General features: G+C 32.7%; 2 protein-coding genes across 5 annotated transcripts; one reads left to right on the top strand and one right to left on the bottom strand.

The window, feature by feature from the left end:
• The first annotated feature begins 5,108 nt into the window (after nt 1–5,108).
• Nucleotides 5,109–19,787, top strand: LOC129944370 (uncharacterized). Of its 4 annotated transcripts, none has more exons than XM_056053751.1 (9): nt 5,109–5,612; nt 11,314–12,404; nt 12,460–12,599; nt 12,664–12,848; nt 12,911–13,031; nt 13,105–13,330; nt 13,422–15,386; nt 15,453–15,535; nt 19,526–19,787. In XM_056053751.1, the coding sequence occupies exons 1-9, from the start codon at nt 5,587–5,589 to the stop codon at nt 19,697–19,699; spliced, it is 4,011 nt and encodes a 1,336-aa protein (XP_055909726.1). In that variant the 5' UTR covers nt 5,109–5,586; the 3' UTR covers nt 19,700–19,787. The 4 variants fall into 4 exon arrangements, with proteins under 4 accessions (XP_055909726.1, XP_055909724.1, XP_055909725.1 ...); XM_056053749.1 differs by lacking the exon at nt 5,109–5,612 and adding an exon at nt 5,648–6,279 and having other exon boundaries at nt 12,463–12,599; XM_056053750.1 differs by lacking the exon at nt 5,109–5,612 and adding an exon at nt 5,648–6,279 and having other exon boundaries at nt 19,529–19,787.
• LOC129944371 (asparagine synthetase domain-containing protein CG17486) lies at nt 19,735–22,932 on the bottom strand. The gene is made up of 6 exons (XM_056053752.1): nt 22,819–22,932; nt 22,358–22,763; nt 22,068–22,291; nt 20,636–21,048; nt 20,382–20,565; nt 19,735–20,328 (listed from the first exon to the last, which is right to left on the bottom strand). Exons 1-6 carry the CDS (start codon nt 22,873–22,875, stop codon nt 19,897–19,899), a joined length of 1,716 nt encoding a protein of 571 aa, XP_055909727.1. The 5' UTR covers nt 22,876–22,932; the 3' UTR covers nt 19,735–19,896.
• Nucleotides 22,933–23,140: the final 208 nt, after the last annotated feature.

Genomic DNA, 23,140 nt, shown 5'->3' with positions numbered 1-23,140 from the left:
TAGTACTTTTCCTTTTCTAATTTGACAACGAAACCTTTTACATAAAACATCAAAAAGAATTGTGCATTTTGACACAAGTGCAATTGTCTTTGACACAAGTGCAATTGACTTGATTGACTTAATTAGGGAGATTGACTATGGAGCAGGTTATAGCTATCATTAAAATTTGAAACAGGAGGAATCGGAAATGTTTTACTGACCGGCGTTTATAGCAATCAGTAAATTTACGTCATTAAGTGTTGTTTTTGTTCGATTATAACATCGAGCTTTGCGCCTCAGACAATTGTTTTACAGTTGCTTTCATCAGTAAAATTTTGAATGATGTGATCGGAACAGTAAAAAATTGAAACACCAATATCAAAACGAAATGGAATTTTGTTTGGCTTTTGGCAGGCAGCTGTTCAGTAAAATGAAATGTCATCATTAAACAAATATTGAAAAAATGTTTTAATAAATTAAACAAAACTTTAAATGCATTGTTTCTTTTGAAGAAAAAAACACTTCAATATAAGATGGATCTTATTGCATCAATCTTTTGCTAGAAATAAATCTGTAACATGTTCAAAAACTAAAAACAAAAATTTGACTGATAGCTAAAACCGGCCCCTAACTTTCCAATAAAGTTGCCTAATTGGATGGCAATTTTTTGGCAGTTGGCCAATCAGATATTAGAAACTTTTCTTACTATCAAGTGATAACCCCATGCTATCTTAAAAGAAGAATACACAGCCCCAGCAATTCTATTCCAAAGGATATTTTTGTCATGAAATCAAATCTCACTTCATATTTTCTCCATTACATAAGGTTTTTAAAATACACCCCATTGAAAAACATGGTGTTTTTAAGGATTAGGTAAAGCACAAATTGTATTATGATCTTGCAAAGTTTATGTCTTTATAGCCTTTATCTTCAAAAAATACAGCTTAAATCCATAAGTTCAAATAAGCCATACAAGACTTTTTTGTAAATACTTTAATTTTTTACTAAAAGTGAAAAGATCAAATACTCGCTAAAGATACTTAGATAGCAGAGGTGAATTAACATTTATTTCTGGTCAGGGTTGTTCTATGATAGATTATTGTTTGGCTAGAGGCGATTGGCTTACTGTTATAGAGGATTTTGAGGTGCAAACCGCAAGCTATTCAGCCCACCTCCCAATAGTGACATTTATGAAATTTCAAAACGTCGATTCTACGGTGAGCGAACCAGTCCTAAAATATAAATGGGTTGATAGTCAGGTAGTAGAGTACAAGCGTAGACTCGATGCGCAAGTAAATAATCTATCAAGCCATGTATCCTGTTCCTGTGAGCAGTCGGCTGGCGAAATAATAGAAGTTATTGAGAGTTCAGCCATGCCACCCAATAGGAAACAAAATTTTACTGCTGAGTGGTACGACTGGGAATGCATAAAACTCAGAAAAAAGTCATTTGCAATGCTTAAAATTTTTAGGAAAACAAAGTCTAATTTCTTTAAATCGCTCTACCTAGATGCAAATAAAATGTATAAGCGAATATGCAAAAACAAACAAAAAACTTTTATGGCTGGTTTAGCAGTAGGTTTATCAAAATGTAAAGACTCAAAATCATTTTGGTCTAAAGTGAGATTGTTAGGTGGCGTTAAAAATGTTTCAGCAACTACAATAAATGTAGAGTTACTATAGCAAACCATTTCAAGGAACTTCTTAACGTCTCAACAAACTCACAACTATTTCAATATGCTTCACCCTCAATCAATATTTCAGACCTAGACGACCCTATTACAATAAATGAATTGCAAGCAACCCTTAAAAACATGAAAAACAATAAGGCAACTGGGCTAGATGGAATTCCAGCTGAATTTTATAAAAACTCATCCCCGTCTTTCATAAATCTTCTTCTTCATTTTTTTAATAAGCTTTTTGAAAAAGAAGAAATACCTCAGTTATTTTTAATGTCACAAATTTGTCCAATTTTTAAAGAAGGAGATCCTAGCTCACCAGCAAACTATAGGTTCATTTCGATATTTACCCAGGCAGGTGGTGCAGGCTTATGAGGTGGCTAGAAGAAAACAAATTGCTCAGCACTTTCCAAGCTGGTTTTCGCTCTGGTCTTTCAACTCTGGATCAAATCTTCGCACTCTCCAATATAGCAAAACGTTTCATCGTTAGCAAACAAAAACTTTATGTCTTTTTCATTGATTTTAGGGCAGCATTTGATACTATCAACCGGAATTCACTAATTTATAAATTATCAAATTTTGGTATATCGACGAAATTTTTAAGACTCTATAAACTTCTCCTCACAAATACTTGCGCTACTGTGTCAAATGGGAGTTCCATATTCAGCTTCTTTAACACTGAATGCGGTGTGCCCCAAGGTTGCCCCTTAAGCCCGATTATGTTCGCCCTTTTCATTGACGATGTCTCCCGTGATTTTCCTGGGGGTGTTAGGTTTGGAAATATACTTATTAAGGTACTACTTTATGCGGACGACCTTGTTGTTTTGTCGGACAACCCCACCACATTACACTTACAAATTAATAGACTTAATAACTTTTGTGATAAATGGGACCTGAATATAAACACCTCAAAATTAAAAATTATGATTTTTGAAAGCACCCGTCGAAGGAGAAACCCGCTAGAAGCATGGTCATTGGATCGTGAACCTGTAGAGGTGGTTAACCAATTTAAGTATTTAGGTGTTCCATTTTGTAGCAATCTAGATTTCAGGCCCCATGTTAAGGAAAAATGCTTATCGGCAAAAACTGCAATAAACCTTATATGGAACAAAATCTTCTGCAATAAGTACATAGACATCTCAGCGAAATTTAGAGTTTTTGAAGCTACTATAAACTCATGCTTATGCTATGCCAGTCAAGTTTTTGGTTACCAAGATCTTGATGAATTTGAGATAGTGCAACGCTTCTTTTTTAAACGAATATATTTTTCTAAAAAATCCTAAATTTAATGCCGATTACATAATAAAAGTAATGCAAAGGTCAAATGAAAATCTTCATAGGCAAATGATGGATTTCGCTTTCCGAAGAAATTTATCGCCGTTTAAAGAATGATATGAAATAGCAAATGCGCACGGATTTAATCTAAACCTTGGTACAACCTCGCTTGATAATTGGAAAGGTAGGTTTTATAAATGTATTGCGTTGGTTGATGATTCATTGTATCTCAAGTTCTTAAAGCAGATTGGTCTATAAGCAACTCAATCACACTTTGTTTGTAAACAATTATTAACTTCCCATAGGAAGTTATTGTAATGGGTCCGATTTGTCAAATTGAAAATTTTGACATTTCTCGACGTTTCAAGTTCCCTAGAGTCGAAATAAAAGATTTTTAGAAAGATGTCTGTGCGTGCGTGTGTACGTACGTTTGTACGTCCGTACGTTCGCGACGTTTTTTTCGTCCTCCATAGCTCAAGAACCAGAAGAGATATCGACTTCAAATAAATTTTGTTATACAGATAATAAGGCAGAAAGATGCAGAAAGGGCTCTCAAGAAAATTGCGTGGGTGGTTTTTTTACCATAGCAGTTTAAAAAAAGGTGAATATTTTGGTTAACCCTAAATATCTTACGAACCAAAAACGCTAGAGACTTGAATTAAATTTTATATAATATATTGTAACATAATACCAAACAGGTATAAATTTTGAAAAAAATCAATATAACGGTTTTTTTTTAAATCAATAAAACTGAAAAAAAAAAATTGTCAACTCCAAAATTTTACGACTGAAATATGATTTCATCTCTAAAACAATTGTGTGCAACGAAGAATGATGTTTTTTACATCTGATAAAATTTTGAGAAAAATCTAATTGACAGTTTTTTTTATAAAAAATATAAATCTAAAAAAAACATTACTCAAAGTTAGTAAAAGTTGAATATCGATTCAAATATCTTTTCAAAAACTTGAAATTTAGGCTTCGAACTTATTTTATCTTATAAAAAATATTGTTTTCAACAGTCAGTAAAATTTTGAAAAAAATCGAATTGATTTTTTTACAAAAAATAAAAACCTAAAAAAAAAATTAATAAAAGTTGGTAAAATTTGATTTTCGACTCAAATATCTTTTCAAAACTTTGAGATATTGGCTTCAAACTAATTCTATCTTATAGAAAATATTGTTTTCAACATTCAGTAAAATTTTGAACAGAATCGAATTGACAGTTTTTTTTTTATAAAAAAATAAAAACCGAACAAAAATTAACAAACGTTGGTAAAAATTGAATATCGATTAAAATATCTTTTCAAAAACTTGAAAGTTAGACTTCAAACTTATTTTATCTTATAAGAAATATTGTTTTAAACATTCTGAAAGATGTTGAGAAAAATCTAATTGATAGTTTTTTTACAAAAAATAAAAACCTTAAAAAAAATTTATAAAAGTTGGTAAACATTGATTTTCGACTCAAATATCTTTTCAAAACTTTGAAATATTGGCTTCAAACTAATTCTATCTTATAGAAAATATTATTTTCAACATTCGATAGACAGTTTTTTTACAAAAAATAAAACTCTAAAAAAAAACAATACCTACTAAAACTTCATAAAAATTTACTTTCGACTGAAATAGCTTTTCAAAAATTAAAAATATTGGCTTCAAACTTATTTTATTTTACAGAAAATATTGTTTTCGATATTCAGTGATTTTTATATAAAAATCCAACAGTCCGTTTTTTCATAACAAATAAAATCTATAAAAAATAGTACGCCAATTTGGTAAAATTGATACTAGTACATATAGACAAACTTTTAAGCAAGATAAATCGACAGTCGGGATGGGAAGTTATCAGTGTGGGTCGCATCCCAGCCTCTTTTTATTCAATTGTTTACATAATTTATTTATAAACTTACTAAAAATCTTAAACTTTCCTTTTTTTTAATTCTCGATAAATGTCAATTTTCAGGCAGACGGAAAATATATTTTTTGCCATACTAATGTTCTTATTTAATTTTTCAAATGTATTTCGAGTTTTGGTTAAATAAAGAATTTATAATAATAATAATAGATACTTTAAAAAATAAATAGTGTGTTTTTTATCTTCTTCACTTTTGTACTTTTTGAATATAGTTAACAACCCTTATCTTAATTTTAAGTAAATGAGGAAAGGAAAATATTTAAACTAAATTTTGAAAATTGATAATTTGAACCACAAACAAAATCAAAAATTTTATTCTGCATAAAAAAGATTTATGCAAATATTTTATTTTGACTTTGAATGTGCAGTACTTAAGTCTTTTCTCTTCTGATTTATAAAAAACAACTTTTTTTTCGAATTTCTAATCTTTTTGAAAACATTTGAAAACCTAGAAAACTAGAATCATACGCCACCCGGGCCCAACTATATTTGATTCCGCTCCTTTAAGTTTCCCTTACCCTTACACGCTTCAATAACCATAAGTACACTTTAAACATCAGTATGCTTAAGTGAAGTAAAGAGTGATACCTGACATAGACTATACATTTAATTGTATACTTTAAATAATAATCTTTTACAAAAAAAAATAATAATAACAATAAATTGTGATTTTAAATTAACTGATCTCAATAGTTTTAAAAAATAATTGACAAGTGCCCTTTTGACAATAATAATAATGGGCCTAATAAAATGGATTAAACGGTAAGGTGCATCGCATATAAAATAGGTAACCCTTGTTTTAAACAGTAATTTTAAAATCATGTACAAACAGGTCAGTGACTGAGACTCTGTGTATTATTATGCTAACTTGGTACAATGGTCAGTTTAATAGTTGCGATGCGGCGTCGGTAGTTTTTCATGCGTATCTCCTGCTAAAACAATATTCTAGCCCAAGTTAGACTCATAATCAAGCTCCTCCTTTGTTACATAGGTTAATTTATTTTTGATGGTTGTGGTTCTCGCTCGAGTAATTGCTTATTTTTTTGTTGGTATATAGGTACAAATAAAATAATAGTTTCTTTTTTATTATAGTTTTTTCACAATTAATTGGGAATTGTTGTATCCTGATGGTTCTTGTCTGGTTGTGTCTGATCCAAAAGTAGTATGGGCTTACAGCTGAAAGTGTAGGTACATACCTATAGTACGCTTGGAGAAAAATAAGCGGTTTAGTTTAACGGATTTTGTGATAATCTTCAAAAGGCGATAACAAGAATAGTGTGTAGTAAAAAGCTTTTCCAAAATAATCTAAAAAAAAAAGTGAAATTAATTATGCAAAACACCTGCACTGTTGTGATAAGTCTTTCGTGGTTAATAAATTATTGATCATTTAATTAATGTTTTCGGCATCGCTTTCGGTTTCTATGCAGAAGTGAGTTAGTTTTATTAAGTTTTAAATTTGTTTTATTTCTTATTGTGTAACTGTAAAATTAAGCAAGTGGCCACATTGTATTTGTTTATAAGAAAATGAAATGGATTGCTAAAGTGCACATTGTGAGCTATTACAAGCTAGAAACCTAATTATTAAAACACGTAATTTTTTCAATTTTTATTAAAGCAAAGTATAAGGTTTTTGAACTTGTTAGTATTTCAAAACATTTAAACATGTTTTTCAAAAAATAAGCTTTTTTGAGGGTGTTTTTAACCGTGGTATTTTAAAGTTGAGAATAATCATTTTTCGGTTTCGAAAAATAAAATCTAGATACAACAAACAACTCTACATTTTTGAAGATTTTGTTTTTATTATATTGATTTTTCGGTATAGTTTAAAAAACAATCAAAAAAGCTCGAGAAAATTCCCAACATGTCAATATTTTGATGTAATTAACCAGTTTTACGCGCATTTTGGGCGGTATCTCGGCAAAATTTAAGAAATGTTGAGGAGTGGTTGCACTAATAAGGTCATTTTCATAGCCCTTACAAGAAAAGATCCTGGTCGCTAACATTTTCGTCACCGAAATGTGATATTACAATGCTTGAAAAGTTCTCATAACTTTATAACTAGTTGTATTGTTTGACTTGTTGTTCTCGGAATAACCACGTACAATCCAAGCCATGATCTTCAATAGCAGCTTTACAAAAATCGGTACTACACGTTTAACTGCTGCTAATGATGGAAAATCGAGCATGGGTAATACTTGCACAAGAATGATGCACAGGCCAGTATTGTTTCCACTCTCTTCAAATTTCTTCACAGTTAAAGCAATTTTTAGCATTGTTTGTTGATTATGAAGATCATGAGCGAAAAGTGGCTACGATTAAAGTACTACTTTTGTACAGTTATAGTTTTCAAATACAACCAACTTGAACCCTTAAAATGAATTACCCTGTACTAAACCCTTACTTATTTATAACACTGGTGGACAAGGTTTTTACGATGTGTTTTGATAAACTTAATCCAAATCACATCATGTTCTTGAGATATTACTTTTTAAAATTAAAAAAAAAACCTAAACATTTTCTTACTTTGAAGCTAGTTATAAATTCAATGTTTATCATATCATAAGCATTATGAAATTTTGCATTTGTTATCTTACGAAATGAATGTTGAAAACAAAATAATAATTTTTTTCTAAATTAAACAAAATGTTGAAAATCAACATCAAAGTTTTTAATTATCGTTGAATTTTTAACCTTTTCATTAATAAAGTGTTTCGAAATCGAAAATTATAAACCTTAAAAAAAAACCTGAAAGATCTACAGTGGTGGACAAGAATTTAGCACATTTGTTAAAGAAAATAAAAACCGTTTAATTTTCAATTCGTTTTCTTAGTATGAAATTAATTATATTTTATTTACATAACATATACATAGCACTATGTTTTCAGAGTACCTCATCAAATATGTTTAACATCTGTAAGAAGAAAAAAGTATAGAATGTAGAAACATAATTTTTCGCCTGGACACGAATTTAACACATTCAACAATTCCTTTATAAAATTTTAATTACCGTTATCAATTCTAAGTTTTTCGTAGTATTTGATAGGGAACCCTTTGTTTTGCAGTACAGAAGCAATTCTTCTTGGTAAACTTTCAACCAAAGCATCACATCGTGACTTTGGAATTGCATACCAGCATTTTGAAACTCGTGCCACAATTGTGTTAAATTGGTTGGTTTTTTTTTTGCTCAAGGTGATATTCAACATCATTCCACAAATTCTCGATCGGGTTAAGATCGGGCGATTGTGCTGGCCACTTCAAAACGTCGATTTTATTCACCTCTAAGGCACACTTTACTAACTTTGAAAGTGTGTTTAGGGTCGTTGTCGTGCATGAAGCACCATAATAAACGGCAAATTGTCTTCTGCGTAGGGTATCATATGATCCAACAGGATATCTCTGTACACGTTTTGGTCCATTTTAGAGTCAATTTTTACGATGTGGCCAACGTTGTGCCATGAAAAGCATCCCAGACCATAACGTTGCCTCCACCGTGTTTCACCGTCTTATTGGTGTGCCTTGGATCATATTCCCTGTTTTTTGGACGCCATACATATTTTTTCCCATCCGATCCGAACCGGCAAAATTTTGGATTCATCGCTCCAGAACACGTTTTTCCAAAAACTAATTGGTTTGTCTGGGTGAGCTTTGGCAAACTGTAACCTAGATTTCAGATTTGTTTTGATACAAGCGGTTTTCTCTGAGCAACGCACCCACGTAATAGTTCGTTGAAAGGTCGCTTCGAATGGCACTGGAGGTCTTAAACAAATCCTTGGTCGATAACCTATAAATAATTCTATCTTCATTTGTAGTTGTCTTTTTGGCTCGGGGTTTTTGTTTTTAGTTTACAATCACGTTTACAATTTTTGAAATGACGAAGGACATTTTAAACCGGCTTCCTGAAGCATTCTAACAACTAAGAAATGTCTATTACCGTCCGCCCTTTTGATTTAATTTTCAAGATCAGACTCCTTTTTTTCTTTTACCACTATTTTTCTTTTGCCATGACTAATTCATTTTTTTTTTATTTTTTAAACATATGTATATCATTAAAGGAATATTTAATTACTTCAAAAATTATTATTTTCATTTTAAAAAAACACGAAAATTAAAAAAAAACTCTTTGATTGCAAAACGGGCAAGTAATAAAGAATTGAGAGTAGAAAAATACTTGTACGCTTTTCAATGTGCTGAATTCGTGTCCACCACTGTATATTAAACTGGTTTTAATAGAGATAGGCTATCACAAAAATTGTTGAAATAAAAATAATGTTGAAAATGGGTATTTTTTAATTTTGAGTAGACAGTTAAAATTAAAGTTCGTATTCGAAAAAACTTGCCAAAGTATTAAAATCAAGGACTCTTTAATTTAAACTGATGTGATAGAAAAAATAGGTCAATTCGATTTCAGGACTACTTAATCCTTTTAAAAAAACTTAATTTTGCAAACCAAACTATTGAAATCTGCTCATTGGTATGAAAATCTTTTGCCTTTGAAGAATTGATGTTTTTTGTATTTGGAAAAGTATTAAATTTCAAGTTTGCAAACATGTGTTGATTTTTACCTAGTGTGTGCGTGTACTACTGTCAGAAATGGAAGGGACCTACAATTTTAGGCCGAATCCGAACGGCTAATTTAGAAAGCACTTTTTCATGACAAGAATTAATCTTGAAGGATTTGTCAATTCCTCGCAAGAGGCAGTACCCGCGCAAATTAATTTTTTTAAATTAAGGTGGCACAGGCAGGGATCGAACCCAAAACCTCTCGCATGACAGTCCAACGCACTAACTATCATGCCACGGTTACCACAACACAAACATACACAACCTGTTTAAGGCTTCTCTTATAAATTCAAGAAAAGATAACATTTTAAAGATTATGTTAAACAAAAATACAGTGGGAAATAAATAAGCAGTACGATTTTGAACCCATCATAAAGTACAGAGACGTCAGCGAAATAGTTTCAAATTTAGCGTTGCGAAGTCCAATAGGTTTTACTCCAGATAAATTAATAGCCAAAGAAATGTTTAATTTCCTTTCCCTGTTCCATATAATTTATTGAAAACAATCATCATTAAGGACCTGTATGGCAATGGCACTAGAGGCCACTTCAAAGACCTGTCAATTGTGTAAATTAGTTTCCGCTTTTAATATCTGTGGGGTGAGAGATATTGCTAGAGGTCTTGGATTCAATCCCGACCTGTGCCACCTAAAGTTTTTTTTGTCACGTGTATAGCCTCTTGTGAGAAACTCACAAATCATCCAAGATTAATTTATGTCATAAAAAGTGTTTTCTCAAGGTAGCCGCTAGGATTCATATTAAATGTAGGTCCCTTTCATCCCTGAAATGGCTCGCACACACCTAATTTATTTAGTTTAAACTTATATAAGTTCTATTAGTCTAACCAGCAACCAAATAATGTTTGTAATTTCGAAACGGTCTAAATAATGGCTCTAATTTTCATATTCGATTAAAATTTGAAAATATCAAAGGACATCTATTTCAATTTCAATACAAAAAAAAGAGGGTGGGATGCGACCCACACTGATAACTTTCCATCCCGTCTGTCGATTTGTCTTGCTTAAAAGTTTGTCTATATGTTTTTTTTTACCAAATTTGCGCACTATTTTTTGTAGATTTTATTTTTTAATTCCTGAATATTGAAAACAATATTTTCTGTGAAATAAAATAAGTTTGAAGCCAATATTTTTAATTTTTGAAAAGCTATTTGAGCCGAAAGTAAATTTTTACCAAGTTTTAGTATTGTTTTTTTTAGAGTTTTATTTTTTGTAAAAAAAACTGTCAATTCGATTTTTCTCAAAATTTGTCCTTATGTTGAAAACAATATTTTTTATAAGAAAAAATTAGTAAGAACCTATTATCTCAAAGTTTTTAAGAGATATTTGAGTCGAAAATCATTTTTTACGAACTTTTGTTAATATTTTTTTCGGTTTTTAAATTTTTGTACAAAAACTGTCACCTGTTTGGTATCACGTTACAATATATTATATAAAATTTAATTCAAGTCTCTAGCGTTTTTGGTTCGTAAGATATTTAAGGTTAACCAAAATGTTCACCTTTTTTCAAACTGCTATGGTAAAAAAAACCACCCACGCAATTTCTTGAGAGCCCTTTCTGCATCTTTCTGCCTTATTATCTGTATAACAAAATTTATTTGAAGTCGATATCTCTTCTGGTTCTTGAGCTATGGAGGACGAAAAAAACGTCACGAACGTACGGACGTACGGACGTACAGACGTACACACGTACGGACACGCACGAACAGACATCTTTTTAAAAATCTTTTATTTCGACTCTAGGGACCTTGAAACGTCGAGAAATGTCAAAAGTTTCAATTTGACAAATCGGACCCATTACAATAACTTCCTATGGGAAGTTAAAAAGCGTTTAATAGCCTTAAATTTATTATTCAAGTCTTAACACACATAATTTTCTAATTAAAGAGAACTAAACTCATCAAATTCCTGCAAAAGACGCCAAAGTGAACCACCACTTTCTGGGGTAATTAACGATCAGCTGCCACGAGACGAATCATACGTTAAGGCTTTGTCAAAATTCAATGAATGGCGTAGAAGACAACACATCGGAGGATCAGTTCGTTTGACTCGTAAACAGAGTACAAAACTAATTGAACGTAGAGGTCAAAGCGAGCAGTTCTTTGAAAAACGATATTCATGTTTAAATGATTCTAAAGTTGCTATTCAGTCTTCGAAAAATATAAAACCTCTTGAAAACGGGCTATATGAAGAAATTCAAGTAAATAAACGTCAATATGATAAACACTTGAATAGAACTTCTCCAAGAAGAAATCTTTATGAAAAAACTGCCTCAACAAATCGTTCATTTCCAGTAACTGACCTAATCAAAACAAAAAGACGTAAAAGTACATCATCCAATAAATCAAACGATACACAAATCTACGAGAACGTTATAATTGATATAATTGATCAATTCGATCAAAGTCCAGATATATTGGAGATAAGTCAAAGATATCTCAGTCCTCCAGTTAAATTTTTCAAAGAAAACTCAAATCCTTTTGCGAATGTTCAAACACCAATAAAAGAACATCATTATCCTCAGGATATTGAACAGTCTAATACACAAAACGACGAGGAAAACGACCAGATTTGGGCTTATGAAAGTCCAAGGAATCTACAAAGCCTTGAAGCTCTAAGAGCTAACTTCAAACCATTTGAAGAGAATGAATCGAGAGTGCGAAAATCAATTTCAAGTGATTATAGATCAAATAGAAATCCACCCTACCAAACTGTTATAAACAGAAACGGCGAAGAAGTGGAATACGCTCTGCCATTTAATGAAAAGCTAGACGAAGAAGTTCAAGTTAGACAATTTGAAAACGACTCAAAAATTGCAGCACTTAATAATACCTCCAGCTATCAGCAGTATATTGAGGATAATTTTCAGTTCCTTAACGAGAATGATCGACTCGGATTGTCTCGTGTGTCAGTGTCGTTTAGTAATAACCACTTTCAGAATAGAAGTGTTCTTGTAACGGATTTAGATGGTACATGTGGTAAGAATTGTAACTAATAAATCTACCTTTTCTTTTCAAAAAACTGTATCTTTAGCAGGAACAAAAGCAGCTTGTGATCAAAATAACACAAAAGAACGAAATACAATTGAAGAATTGGAGGCTATACAGGTCTGGAGTCGTAACATAAGCCAAAATATTGAGAGAAATATTATCAAGAACAAATCAGCCGACATGGTAAGTTTGAATGCAAAGGGAGTTGTTTTTGAATTTATAGTGTTTATTTCGGTTCTTTTTTTAGCAATTTGGGGAGATAATAGTTTGCAACACAAATGAAGTCTCTGAAAAGAGTCCCCGCCAAGTGTTTGAGACCTTTAACGGTACTCTTCATTCAGGCACATTTCACTGCGTTCCTGTTACACAATTCAAACCAAAGCTTAATGCATTTTCTGAAAGCAATTTTCAATTGAACTATGAAGTATTGCGGTATGACAAAATAAAAATTTCCTACTATAAGAAAAATTAAACCTTATCAAATCTTCCAACAGGAAAATACGACACCCGGATATAGTTTTATTGATGGGCATAACAGTCGATAACAAGTGTGCATTGGATTCCCTAATATTGGAGCCATTAGATTACTCCTTACATCATTTCATTCATCAGGAGGTGATTTAGGATAATTTCCTACATTTTATTTTTGTTGTCAAGACTTTAGTAACATAAATTTCATCAATTCTAGTTAGGATCTATTCCGATGTCTATTTGTCTGCTTTATACTCTACAAATAAATAGTGCGGTTACTTATTTGCACAAGCACGGATTGATTCATTCGAATATTTCCACACACAGTGTTGTTATGTGCCACTTATCTAAGGCAGTTAAACTTACGTCGTTTGAATTAACGACAACAACAAATGAAGATCTTAGAAATGAACTCATGGAAGTATTTCAAAATGAAAAATATGGTAATTACTCGTATCCGTATCTGAAGTGCCATATGAAAAGTTTAACACAGTTTTCTCTATCTTGTTTTTTTTTTTTTTAACTTTCTTTCAGAAAACGAACTTCCTACAAACATTAACCAACTCCCATCCAAATTACGTCCTTATAACTTAGAATACAGGAAAATGTTCTCGAAACATAACCACCAAGCACCCGAACTACTTTCCAATCGTATTGGATTCGTATTCCCAACCATTCAAAGTGATGTATACGGCATTTGCTTGATGCTCTGGGAAATGATAAATTGTTCTATTCCCTTCGCTTATTTTGATTATGATGAAATGGCTAAGTTAATTTACTTACAAAATGCCCAATTGCCTATGCTAAAAGAAAATCGACAAAAGCCATTCGATGAAGTACTTAAGATAGGCTTGAATATGTTGGCTGAGAAAAGATTTGCCGACACGATCGAACTCAAAGAAGCCTTAAGCACAGTATTGATTGAATCATCGGATGATAAAATAGATTCCTCAATTGAAGGGGAAAAAATTATTTCAAAAAAACAACCTTTAGATGGTATGTCAAGCTTGTTGTATAACAAAGGTTTTGGTCCGCTGATTAGTGAACGCACAAGCACTATAAAAAAACGAAAACAACTCTTCAAAGAGGATCGCTTATCTGCAAAACAATTATTTGTTTATTCGCAAATCAATAAATCACACGATCCATCTGATGGTTTGATTTCTTCGCATACATCTTCCCCGGATAGTTCTCAATATGGTTTCGATATTGGAGAGGTTTCTATCCCCGAAACACCCATCGCTCGAAGTAATAAGCTTCGAAAAACTGCATGGTTATCTAATCAGTCGATTTCGCCAATTGTCCATTTGGAAATTAAGTCAAAAGATGACGATGCAGCAATAAATCAGATTGAAATTGTAGAAAAAAATACATACAATGCACTGAAATCTGAAGAAGACACGCCATCGAATAAGCTCTACAATGTTAACATTCGCATTCGACCCAATTCGAAAAAGCTCAGAACTCCAACAAGCAATAACAACAAGGAAGAGGAGGAGGATGAAATTTCACAGCCTCCCATTGAAAATAATTCCCTGGACCAGGCGCACAAGAACATATCCCAAATATCCGACTACATTAGATTCTTTAATCTAGCTTCGAAACAAATCTCTCAACCAATAGTTCACTCTCCAACAAAAACTCAATCACCAGTGGAAAATCTAGTTAACTATAACACAGCTTCTTCGAAACCAACTCAGACGACAGAAAAAATGTTAAACCAACAACCCGAGCCAGTGCCTATGGATCAGAATAGTTTAAATGAGTTCTTCTCGCGAAGTCATACAACATCAGATTTCGAAAACTCGCTGTGGCGTCGAGAAAAACAAAAATGTGACCAATCTGTCAGGAGCCAAAGGCGTATATCAGTCAAAGATGCTGTAAATAAATTCGAATCATTTTCAAAATCCATAATTAGTGAATCGAATTCACCAAAACCAAAGAGGACCACCAGTAATTCGGTTAGTTCAAGTACTGATGAGAAAAAGAAAGTCAATTCGATTTTCCAAAGCTCAAAAAATGATGATAATGGTGAACAAAATATTTCAAAAATAAATATTGTTCTACAAAATAAAAGCGAAAGTATGAAAGCGAGTGAGGAAAAACTTGAAGCTCAAATAACGAAGACCAAAGAAGTGGAATGTGACGCATCCGCACCGCACCCACCTGAGCAACCAAATCAAAGCCCAATGTTAACTTTGAACTTCAAAAAGTTGGACAGGCGAGCATCCGATCTTGGTAGTTATGTTATTCGCCAAAATCCAACAACTAAAGCGCTCACCGCTAGACATTCGATATATGGATCGGAGATATTTAAGCGTCTACGAAAACCGAAGGCATCAACCGGGAATGAAAATGAAGATGTTGGAGAGAAAATAGCTAGCAAGGCTCTTATGAACACGAACATCTTCAACGACAAGAACAAAGACTTTAAGATCAAAGTCGGTAAATTGACCTGTATGAATTGTGGTCATAAGTTATTTGTTGTCGATGATGTTGGTAAGAACAAAATTTTGTAAAATTTTGAAATTTTAAAATTGTAATTTTGATTGTATTGTATTTTAGTTCATTCGAATAATGAAGACGATCTTAATGAAACTTTCTCAGAATTGTTGTTAACACCTTTGAAACGGAATTTTGGATTACAGGTAAGATTATATTATTCAGCTATGGTCAAAGTGATAGGACCAACAATAAATTGTTTATTTTTATTAGTTTTATTAGGAAATTTTTGTTAATGATGATATTGGCTGTGAGAAGATTTGGAAGTTCATTTATTGAAGGATTTATAAAAGACTGGCCAATTAAATAAGAACATTTGATAAAAACTTCAGAAAACAATAAATTTTGACAAAAAAAAGTTTTTTTCCTCTTGCACAAATGAATCAATATTTTTTCAAAGGAATTTGTTGTCCTAAGTAGGAACTTCATCTTATCTTTTTTCTATTAGATCACATTTTTTCCATTACAACTCTCTGAAAATGCAAACAAATATATAGTACGCTGTTCAGGCTAGGGTAAGACGCAGTGTAGTTTTTAACAAAATATTCTAAAATGATTTTACAAAGTATGAATCTTATCTTCCAAATACAGTTTAAATCAATTTAGTGCCTCACCTAGTTTTCGTAAATTCTTATTAGTTATGAGATGACTTATGATTCCTTATTTGACTTTATCTGAAGCTTTGAAATACCTTGAATGGTTTCGAATAGTTCTAAATTATAACTATTTAGGCTATAAACACATAGTCCAAAAAGTCTCCTTACAGTAGCTTTCTTTTTGTTGATTCTGAGTGAAAACTTTAATAATAACAATATATATAAAAAACAAGTACCTATGTACACATGTATTTTGAGAATCACAATCTCTTTTTTTTTAATTTGGTAAAAAGGTGAAAATGGTAACTAACTTTTTTTTAATGTTACCAATATGGTTTTACTTTTATTCCTAGGACTTTAAAAAAACACTTAAATTAGGCTACTGTACAGAGACTTTTTGGACTATGCTAAAGTCTACCAATTCTATTGTTTTCTAAAGTCTTTCAACGATGTAAACATACAATTATTGATTGGAAGATACAAAATTTCAGCAATTTTTAGCCGATTTTCTACAAAATTTTCTTATACTTACAACCGTATAAACGGACAATTTTTGCTTAATAAAAAATTGGCAATTATCACCTAATTGGATGCTATTGGTAAACTTTTGACAGCCCGGCCAATATGGTAATTAGCTTAAGCTTTGAAAAATCATTTTTTTATTTAGTTAAATTATTTTTTTAGTCAAAGAGCCTACGAAGTATTGGTATTAGCTAAGTTTAGAGGACATGAGGCACTTAAAGGTAGGGCGAGTTTTAGTATCTGATTAAGGCAATTTTATTGGAAAGTTATGAAAGAAAAATCTCCCTAACTCTCAAGTCAAGTCTACTTATTTTAAAATGGGCAGGTTCAGACAACATAAGGTTCTCCTTTTGCAGTTAACTGTATTATTTTAACGTACATTTTGACCAAGACAACTACATAGCTAGTTTTGTAAGTGTTATAATTTTCAAACTCGGGACTTTATTTCTAATTTCTATCTTTAGTTTATCGTGCAAAAAGTAACAAAAACATTATTGTGTACATGACATGTCCATCATGGTCTGTATTTTGTATTGTAATAAAATATTACTTATTTCTTTGCCAATTTGACAATGAAGAGTGATAAAGTTCAGCTTTCAGTTGAATAAAAAAAAGGTCAACTGTCATTTTGGCATTATGTAGACTCGACATGAGAGTTAGGGAGATTTTTCATGACTGGCCTTAATTGGAAGGCAAACTTGTCTCACTTTCTAGTCCCTTATGTCGTCTGACCTTCCCATTGACAATTGATCATGTTTTTTCATTCAAGAGGCTGAACTTTATTTATCGTTTATTTCTTTAAGTGTTGAAATTGGAAAAGAAATAAGTAATATTTCTTTTCAATACAATATACAAATTCTGATGGACTTGTAACTTGTCTAAGGATTGTTTTGTAGACAATAATGTTTTCGATAGTTTGTGTACTATGAACTGAAGGTAGGGGTTATAGTAAAGTAATGTTCCAAGTTTGAAATTTATAACACTTTGAAAAAATAACTAGCTGCCTTGGTCAAAATGTACTTTCAAAAATTGCAGTAGACTGCAAACGAAGTCTCATTATGTTGTCTGAACCTGTCCGTTGTATGGAGATTGTGATTCAAGTTTAGCCTGTAGTAGGGCGCGGGAAACCGTTCTAGTGTGAAAATCTAGCAGCACAATTTTTGATGGCATTAATTACTTACTTACTTACTTAAGGTGGCGCTACAGTCCGGGGCGGACCTGGGCCTCAACCAACAAGCGTCGCCTGCCAGCTCGGTCCCTAGCTAGCTGTCTCCAGTTTCGCACGCCAAGTTGGTTGAGGTCCTCTCAAACCTGGGTGCGCCACCTGAGTCGCGGTCTTCCTCTACTGCGCCGTCCCTCGGGATTGGATTCGAAGACCTTCCGGGCTGGAGCGTTGATGTCCATCCGCTCTACATGACCTAGCCATCTAAGCCGTTGGACTTTGATTCTGCTAACTAGGTCAGTGTCGCTGTACAGCCCGTACAGCTCGTCGTTATATCTTCTCCTCCATTCTCCATCTATGCGTACGGGACCAAAAATCGCCCGAAGAATTTTTCTCTCGAAGCATCCTAAGACGCTCTCATCTTTCTTTGACAGGGTCCAGGCCTCAGCGCCATAAATGAGAACCGGGATGATGAGTGTCTTATAGATGGTGATTTTACATGCTCGAGAGAGGACTTTACTTCTCAATTGCCTTCTAAGTCCAAAGAAGCAGCGATTTGCAAGAGTTATTCTTCGTTTGATTTCAGCGCTGGTGTCGTTGTCTGCATTAATAGCGGTGCCTAGGTAGACAAAGTCCTTAACTACCTCAAAGTTATAGCTGTCCATGGTGACGTTTTGTCCAAGACGTCGTCGTTCAGTGTCCTTTTTTGATGACAGCATATACTTGGTCTTGCCCTCATTATGACCACTAAACCCATCTTCTTCGCTTCCGTCGCAATGCTCAAAAACGCTCCACTGACATCACGCTTTGATCTTCCAATTATGTCAATATCATCTGCGTATCCGAGTAATTGGATGGATTTTGGGAGATTGAGCCTCTAGTGTTGACGGTTGAGTTTTGCACAATTCTTTCCAGAACGATGTTGAAGAAGTCGCATGACAGTGCATCGCCTTGTCTAAAACCTTTTTTGACATCAAATGCATCGGTAAGATCTTTTCCGACCTTGATAGAGCAGCGTGCATTCTCCATCGTCATTCTGCACAAACGGATAAGTTTGACAGGGATGCCAAAACTAGACATTGCTCGGTAGAGCTCTTCCCTATATATGCTGTCATACGCGGCTTTGAAATCGATAAAGAGATGGTGGGTAGCGCGCTTCTCATGCTCTCTTTTTTTCCGTCTAAGAAGCCGGTGTTCCTCTCTCCTCTTCTGCTCGTAGAGCTCGCGAGCAGCTCTCGTCCTTTTGTGCAGCGCCGTTTTGTATGCCTTGATGGCATTAATACAAAAGCTTTATTGAGTTTTCCATTTGTACATTTAACGAGTGCGATAGCTGTCAAATTTTCAGTTGAACATTTTGATATAATTGTATTCGTATTGGTCACAAATCCCAACCTCTATGTCATAAAACCCAAATTCAAAATACAAGTACGTGCTTTTTTATTTAAAATTTATTTGGGCGTAACGACAATTAGATTTGGGTAAAAAGATCTACGGTACGAAGAAGAAAGGGATGAATTGAAGCAAAAGGTTTTCATACAATATATTTAAGACATATAGTTTCGCTTTGTACAAGTTTTCTTGATTTATATTGGTATTTATTAATTTTTTAACAAAAATACTTCCAAAACCATAGGTAAATAAGTAAATAAAGTTTCATAAATAAAATACTGTACAAAATGAAGAAAAGGTGTTTCCTTTTCTTTGATTGGTCCTTTGAATGTAGCAATAAAATTATATCTCTAATCTGTAGTGCAATATTATTTATTATTACTATATTATTATTTTTATTTTGTATACCTGTAGGTATATGTTTTGAGTTGTAAATATTGAATTCTTATTTTCTATATTTTTTGCAGCAGGTATCTAAATCAACTGAAGACTTTTACATTGATGACGATTTCTGTGAGGATTTTGAGCTATGCGCAAATATGGAACTTGGCACACAAACTCACCTCTCTGACTTCGATTTCGATATCTTCTCTGCGGAAATTTTCAATGCATCAGAAGAAAAAACCAACCACATAGCGTAGAAATCAAACTAAAACATATAGTTTTGCTAAAATAGTGTGTAAATTGTTGTTAACTAAATATCTTTCTATTTCTTATATCATAATTTATTTAAATGCAAAAGTATTTCTTTTCTTTTTGTTAAACTTTCAATCTTAAAGTTTATGTATTTATTAAAATATAATCAAATATTTATGTACAATATATTACAAATTCAAAACTACTGAATATTTATAGATAAATCTTTGGCATTTTGATTTTTATTTGCTATCCTCGAACCGAACTGTATCGCACGTTTTTTCAGCTTTATTGAACTTCGCAAACCCAACTGGTAACCACTTAGTCTAAGGAACAATTTATCTCCGACGCCTTGTTCGAGAGCAAAACAACATCTTTGCTCGGGTTTTAAATTTCGAACGAAATGCGTTATGTCTTCTTGAATGAATGGTGCACGCGAAGTCTTTTTGTTGTCGGCTATAACTCTGTCGTCTCTGCCTAAATTCCTTGAAGGAAGACGTTCCCAGTCCATGTCTAATTCTTGAGAAAGACATGACAGTTTTTCGTCGTGCGAACCATTGCATCGCGTGTATGCATTTCTATGCCTGGTATAGCCTCCAAATAATTCGTCTGCCCCACTACCTATTAATATAACCTAAACCAACGAGTTTAATACTATATAATGGCTTGAGATAATGCTTACCCTACCCTAGCGGTTGATTTATAGATCTGTCCATTGCAATAACCTTTGCCTCTCGACGCAAACCAAAAAGCACATCCCAGCGATTCATCCAGGACGGTGTTAAGAGGATAAATCAGATGTTTGATATGCGACTGAAGTTCCTCGTTCAATTCTCTTCTCGTCACGTTAACTTCAATTAAATTCCAATTTCTACAAAAAAAAAAATATATAACATTTTGGATTTAAATTCCTTTAAAATCGTACAAAAATCTATGACTACCTTGATGGACAAAGTTGTTTTAGTTCTTCAAATGATTCCTTAGCAGAACATCGATCTGGTACGTCCCAATTGATATCATTGGTTGTTGCTTTGCATGCCTCGAAAGCTACATTTATTAAATCAATTGAATCATCACTTTTAACATATTCATTCGCAACAATTGCTAGAATAGTACAATCGATTCCGCCTGAGAACAATATGGCTACTTTTGAATGGTCACATTGCGGCTTAAGGTCTGCAATGCATATGTTGCAGTAATTTGGTGTAAAAGTTACACGTTCCTTTACAGAGCTTCTTAGTAATTCGATAAACTTGGAAATGGATTCATTAACAATTTTATTACCCAACAAATGGTCATAGATTGTTTCAGCACTTATTTTAGAACTGCAGAGTTGGTAAAAATCAAAGTAATTCTAAAATAAGCGAAAAAAGAGACGATCTCAATAAAATAACAACTTGACATTTTAAGTAAGATGATTTGAAGACATTTTGAGGATTGTTTAAAGTCAATTAAAAGATAAATACCCTTTGGCAAGCAATTTTTTAGATTTTGTAGACTTAATATAAATGTTATGTTAGGTTAAAGTATCTGCTGGCTTAAAAAACAAACGCACTAAGTCTATTGTGATACCACTATTTTTAACCATGTCGAATTTTGTAAGACAGCTATGAATTTTATAATAAAAGCCTCCTTTGTCTTTGTGAAAGCTTAGTAACATACAAAATGTTTCCTCTCAAACTTCTGAACAAAATATTTGCATAAGGCTTATCCAGTTAAGACACCTATTACGGAATTAGAGAAATTAGCTGTTTTAGAGCATCAAGATTTGACCAGAGTTCAATGATTTGAATTTGAATTTTGGGTAAGGCTTTAAGGAGTGGTGCATCAGCAATGTCCGAAAATCAACCAACCAGGACAAAAGATACGATACAAATTAGGATAAGTGGAGAACAATCTTGGTTTTTTGAAAGATTGAAAATTTCAGGTATGTGCCATAATTCATCGAAGACGCATTTTCCTTTAGTCACTCTTGTTTCAGCTTAGACTTAAACATTCCAAGAGAAGGTGAAAGATGTGCTTTTTTGACTTCTCGTATTCACACCCTCAATTTGAATCAGAATATTGTTCATGAGAATACCCATTGAGTTCTAGCCTAAGATACCAAAAAGTTAGGAATATTTGAGGATATTAAGTTGTAAAAGGTATAATAGAAACTCTCAACTCAACCACTGTTAAGAGGCCCTAAGTCCTTAATATTGTTTGCGCACCATTGCTTAGTATTGACGTCTAGTGTTATAAGATGAGCAAGTGCCGAGTATATTTTAAATCAACTTAACTGTGCATTCAAAATTTAAATGAGATACATTTCTGACTCATCTAAAATGGTGGTAATTTCAAAAGCACATTTTAGACTTATACTTACTTACTTACACTTTTAAATGTTGATGGCAAAAGCCATAAAGGATCAATACATTTATTTGATGCATTAACTTGTAAAATTTCATTTAATCCTTCCAGACCAATTTGAATGTTATTTTCCATTAATGATTTCCAAGGGTAAAGTAAGGCACTTTTAGGGTTTTCGGCATCAACTTTGAAGAGCCCTAAGGGTGGTAACTCAAAACAGGCTTTTTTTGAACCGGAATGATCAAGAACTGCAAAATAAAAAAACTGTGTTTAAAAATAATGTTTTCATTAAACCTCAGAGCTTAATGTTTTACATGAATTGCTTAAGATTTTCAAACATGTTGAATCACTTTCGATGAGTAGTGAATTTCGTCCCAACGGATCTCTTGCAAAATAGACATAATTACTATCGGAATTATATAAAACCATACTGTAAGGTCCTTTAAGTGTTTTTAAAAGATTAAGAATGTGATCGTCGTTTAGACACGTTGATAAATTTTCTATAAGCCAAAGTGTATCTGAAGACTCATTTGAGGTATTTTGTGTATTCTTGTTGAAGATATCACCATTTAATAGTAATGTCCAGTTTTTATGGGAAATCGGTTGAAGAGTTGGACGTAGGCCTTGTTGCCAAAGCACGAATCCTCCGAATAGAATGTTGTTTTTGAAGGTTACGTTATGGTTGTCTGGTCCTCGATTTTGAAGAAGCTCAGCTAATTTCTATGAAATAAGTACAAATTAAGTTATTTCAATTTTACTTTTCTGAATAACATACTTTATCTAGGGAAGGTTTTTGATTTTCATGACAAATACAACAAATTATTCCACACATTTTAGTAAACTAATGAACGAGCGGGTATTTTCAGACTTTTTGTTTTTTGTTTATTTCTATTTTACCATTACTGTTGTCATTTTTTGACATTAGACGGCAAAATAAATAATAAAAAAAAGTCTTGCCATAGAATATACTCAAAGCAAAACCCGGAACGCAAGTTAGTATTTTTTTTATACTCAGGCACAGGGTGGGCCATCAATCAGTTTCTTTTCCAATCATAGGTTATTTTGACATTTAAAATTTTGACAGCAATTCAGTATCA

The sequence above is a fragment of the Eupeodes corollae genome, chromosome 2 (genome assembly GCF_945859685.1).
Source record: "Eupeodes corollae chromosome 2, idEupCoro1.1, whole genome shotgun sequence".
Classification (NCBI taxonomy): domain Eukaryota; kingdom Metazoa; phylum Arthropoda; class Insecta; order Diptera; family Syrphidae; genus Eupeodes; species Eupeodes corollae.
This window is presented reverse-complemented; position numbering and strand designations above follow the sequence as displayed.

What these genes read in the sequence shown, in the direction of transcription:
- LOC129944370 (XM_056053748.1), top strand. Translation starts at nt 6,245, where the DNA reads ATGTTTTCGGCATCGCTTTCGGTTTCTATGCAGAA. An exon ending in CTTTCGGTTTCTATGCAGAA is followed by an intron (nt 6,280 to 11,313) that starts GTGAGTTAGTTT and finishes TTCTAATTAAAG; the next exon opens with AGAACTAAACTCATCAAATT. An exon ending in ATTTCAAAATGAAAAATATG is followed by an intron (nt 13,331 to 13,421) that starts GTAATTACTCGT and finishes ACTTTCTTTCAG; the next exon opens with AAAACGAACTTCCTACAAAC.
- LOC129944371 (XM_056053752.1), bottom strand. Translation starts at nt 22,875, where the DNA reads ATGTGTGGAATAATTTGTTGTATTTGTCATGAAAATCAAAAACCTTCC. An exon ending in AAAAACCTTCCCTAGATAAA is followed by an intron (nt 22,764 to 22,818) that starts GTATGTTATTCA and finishes CTTATTTCATAG; the next exon opens with AAATTAGCTGAGCTTCTTCA. An exon ending in AAACAACTTTGTCCATCAAG is followed by an intron (nt 20,566 to 20,635) that starts GTAGTCATAGAT and finishes TTTTTTTTGTAG; the next exon opens with AAATTGGAATTTAATTGAAG.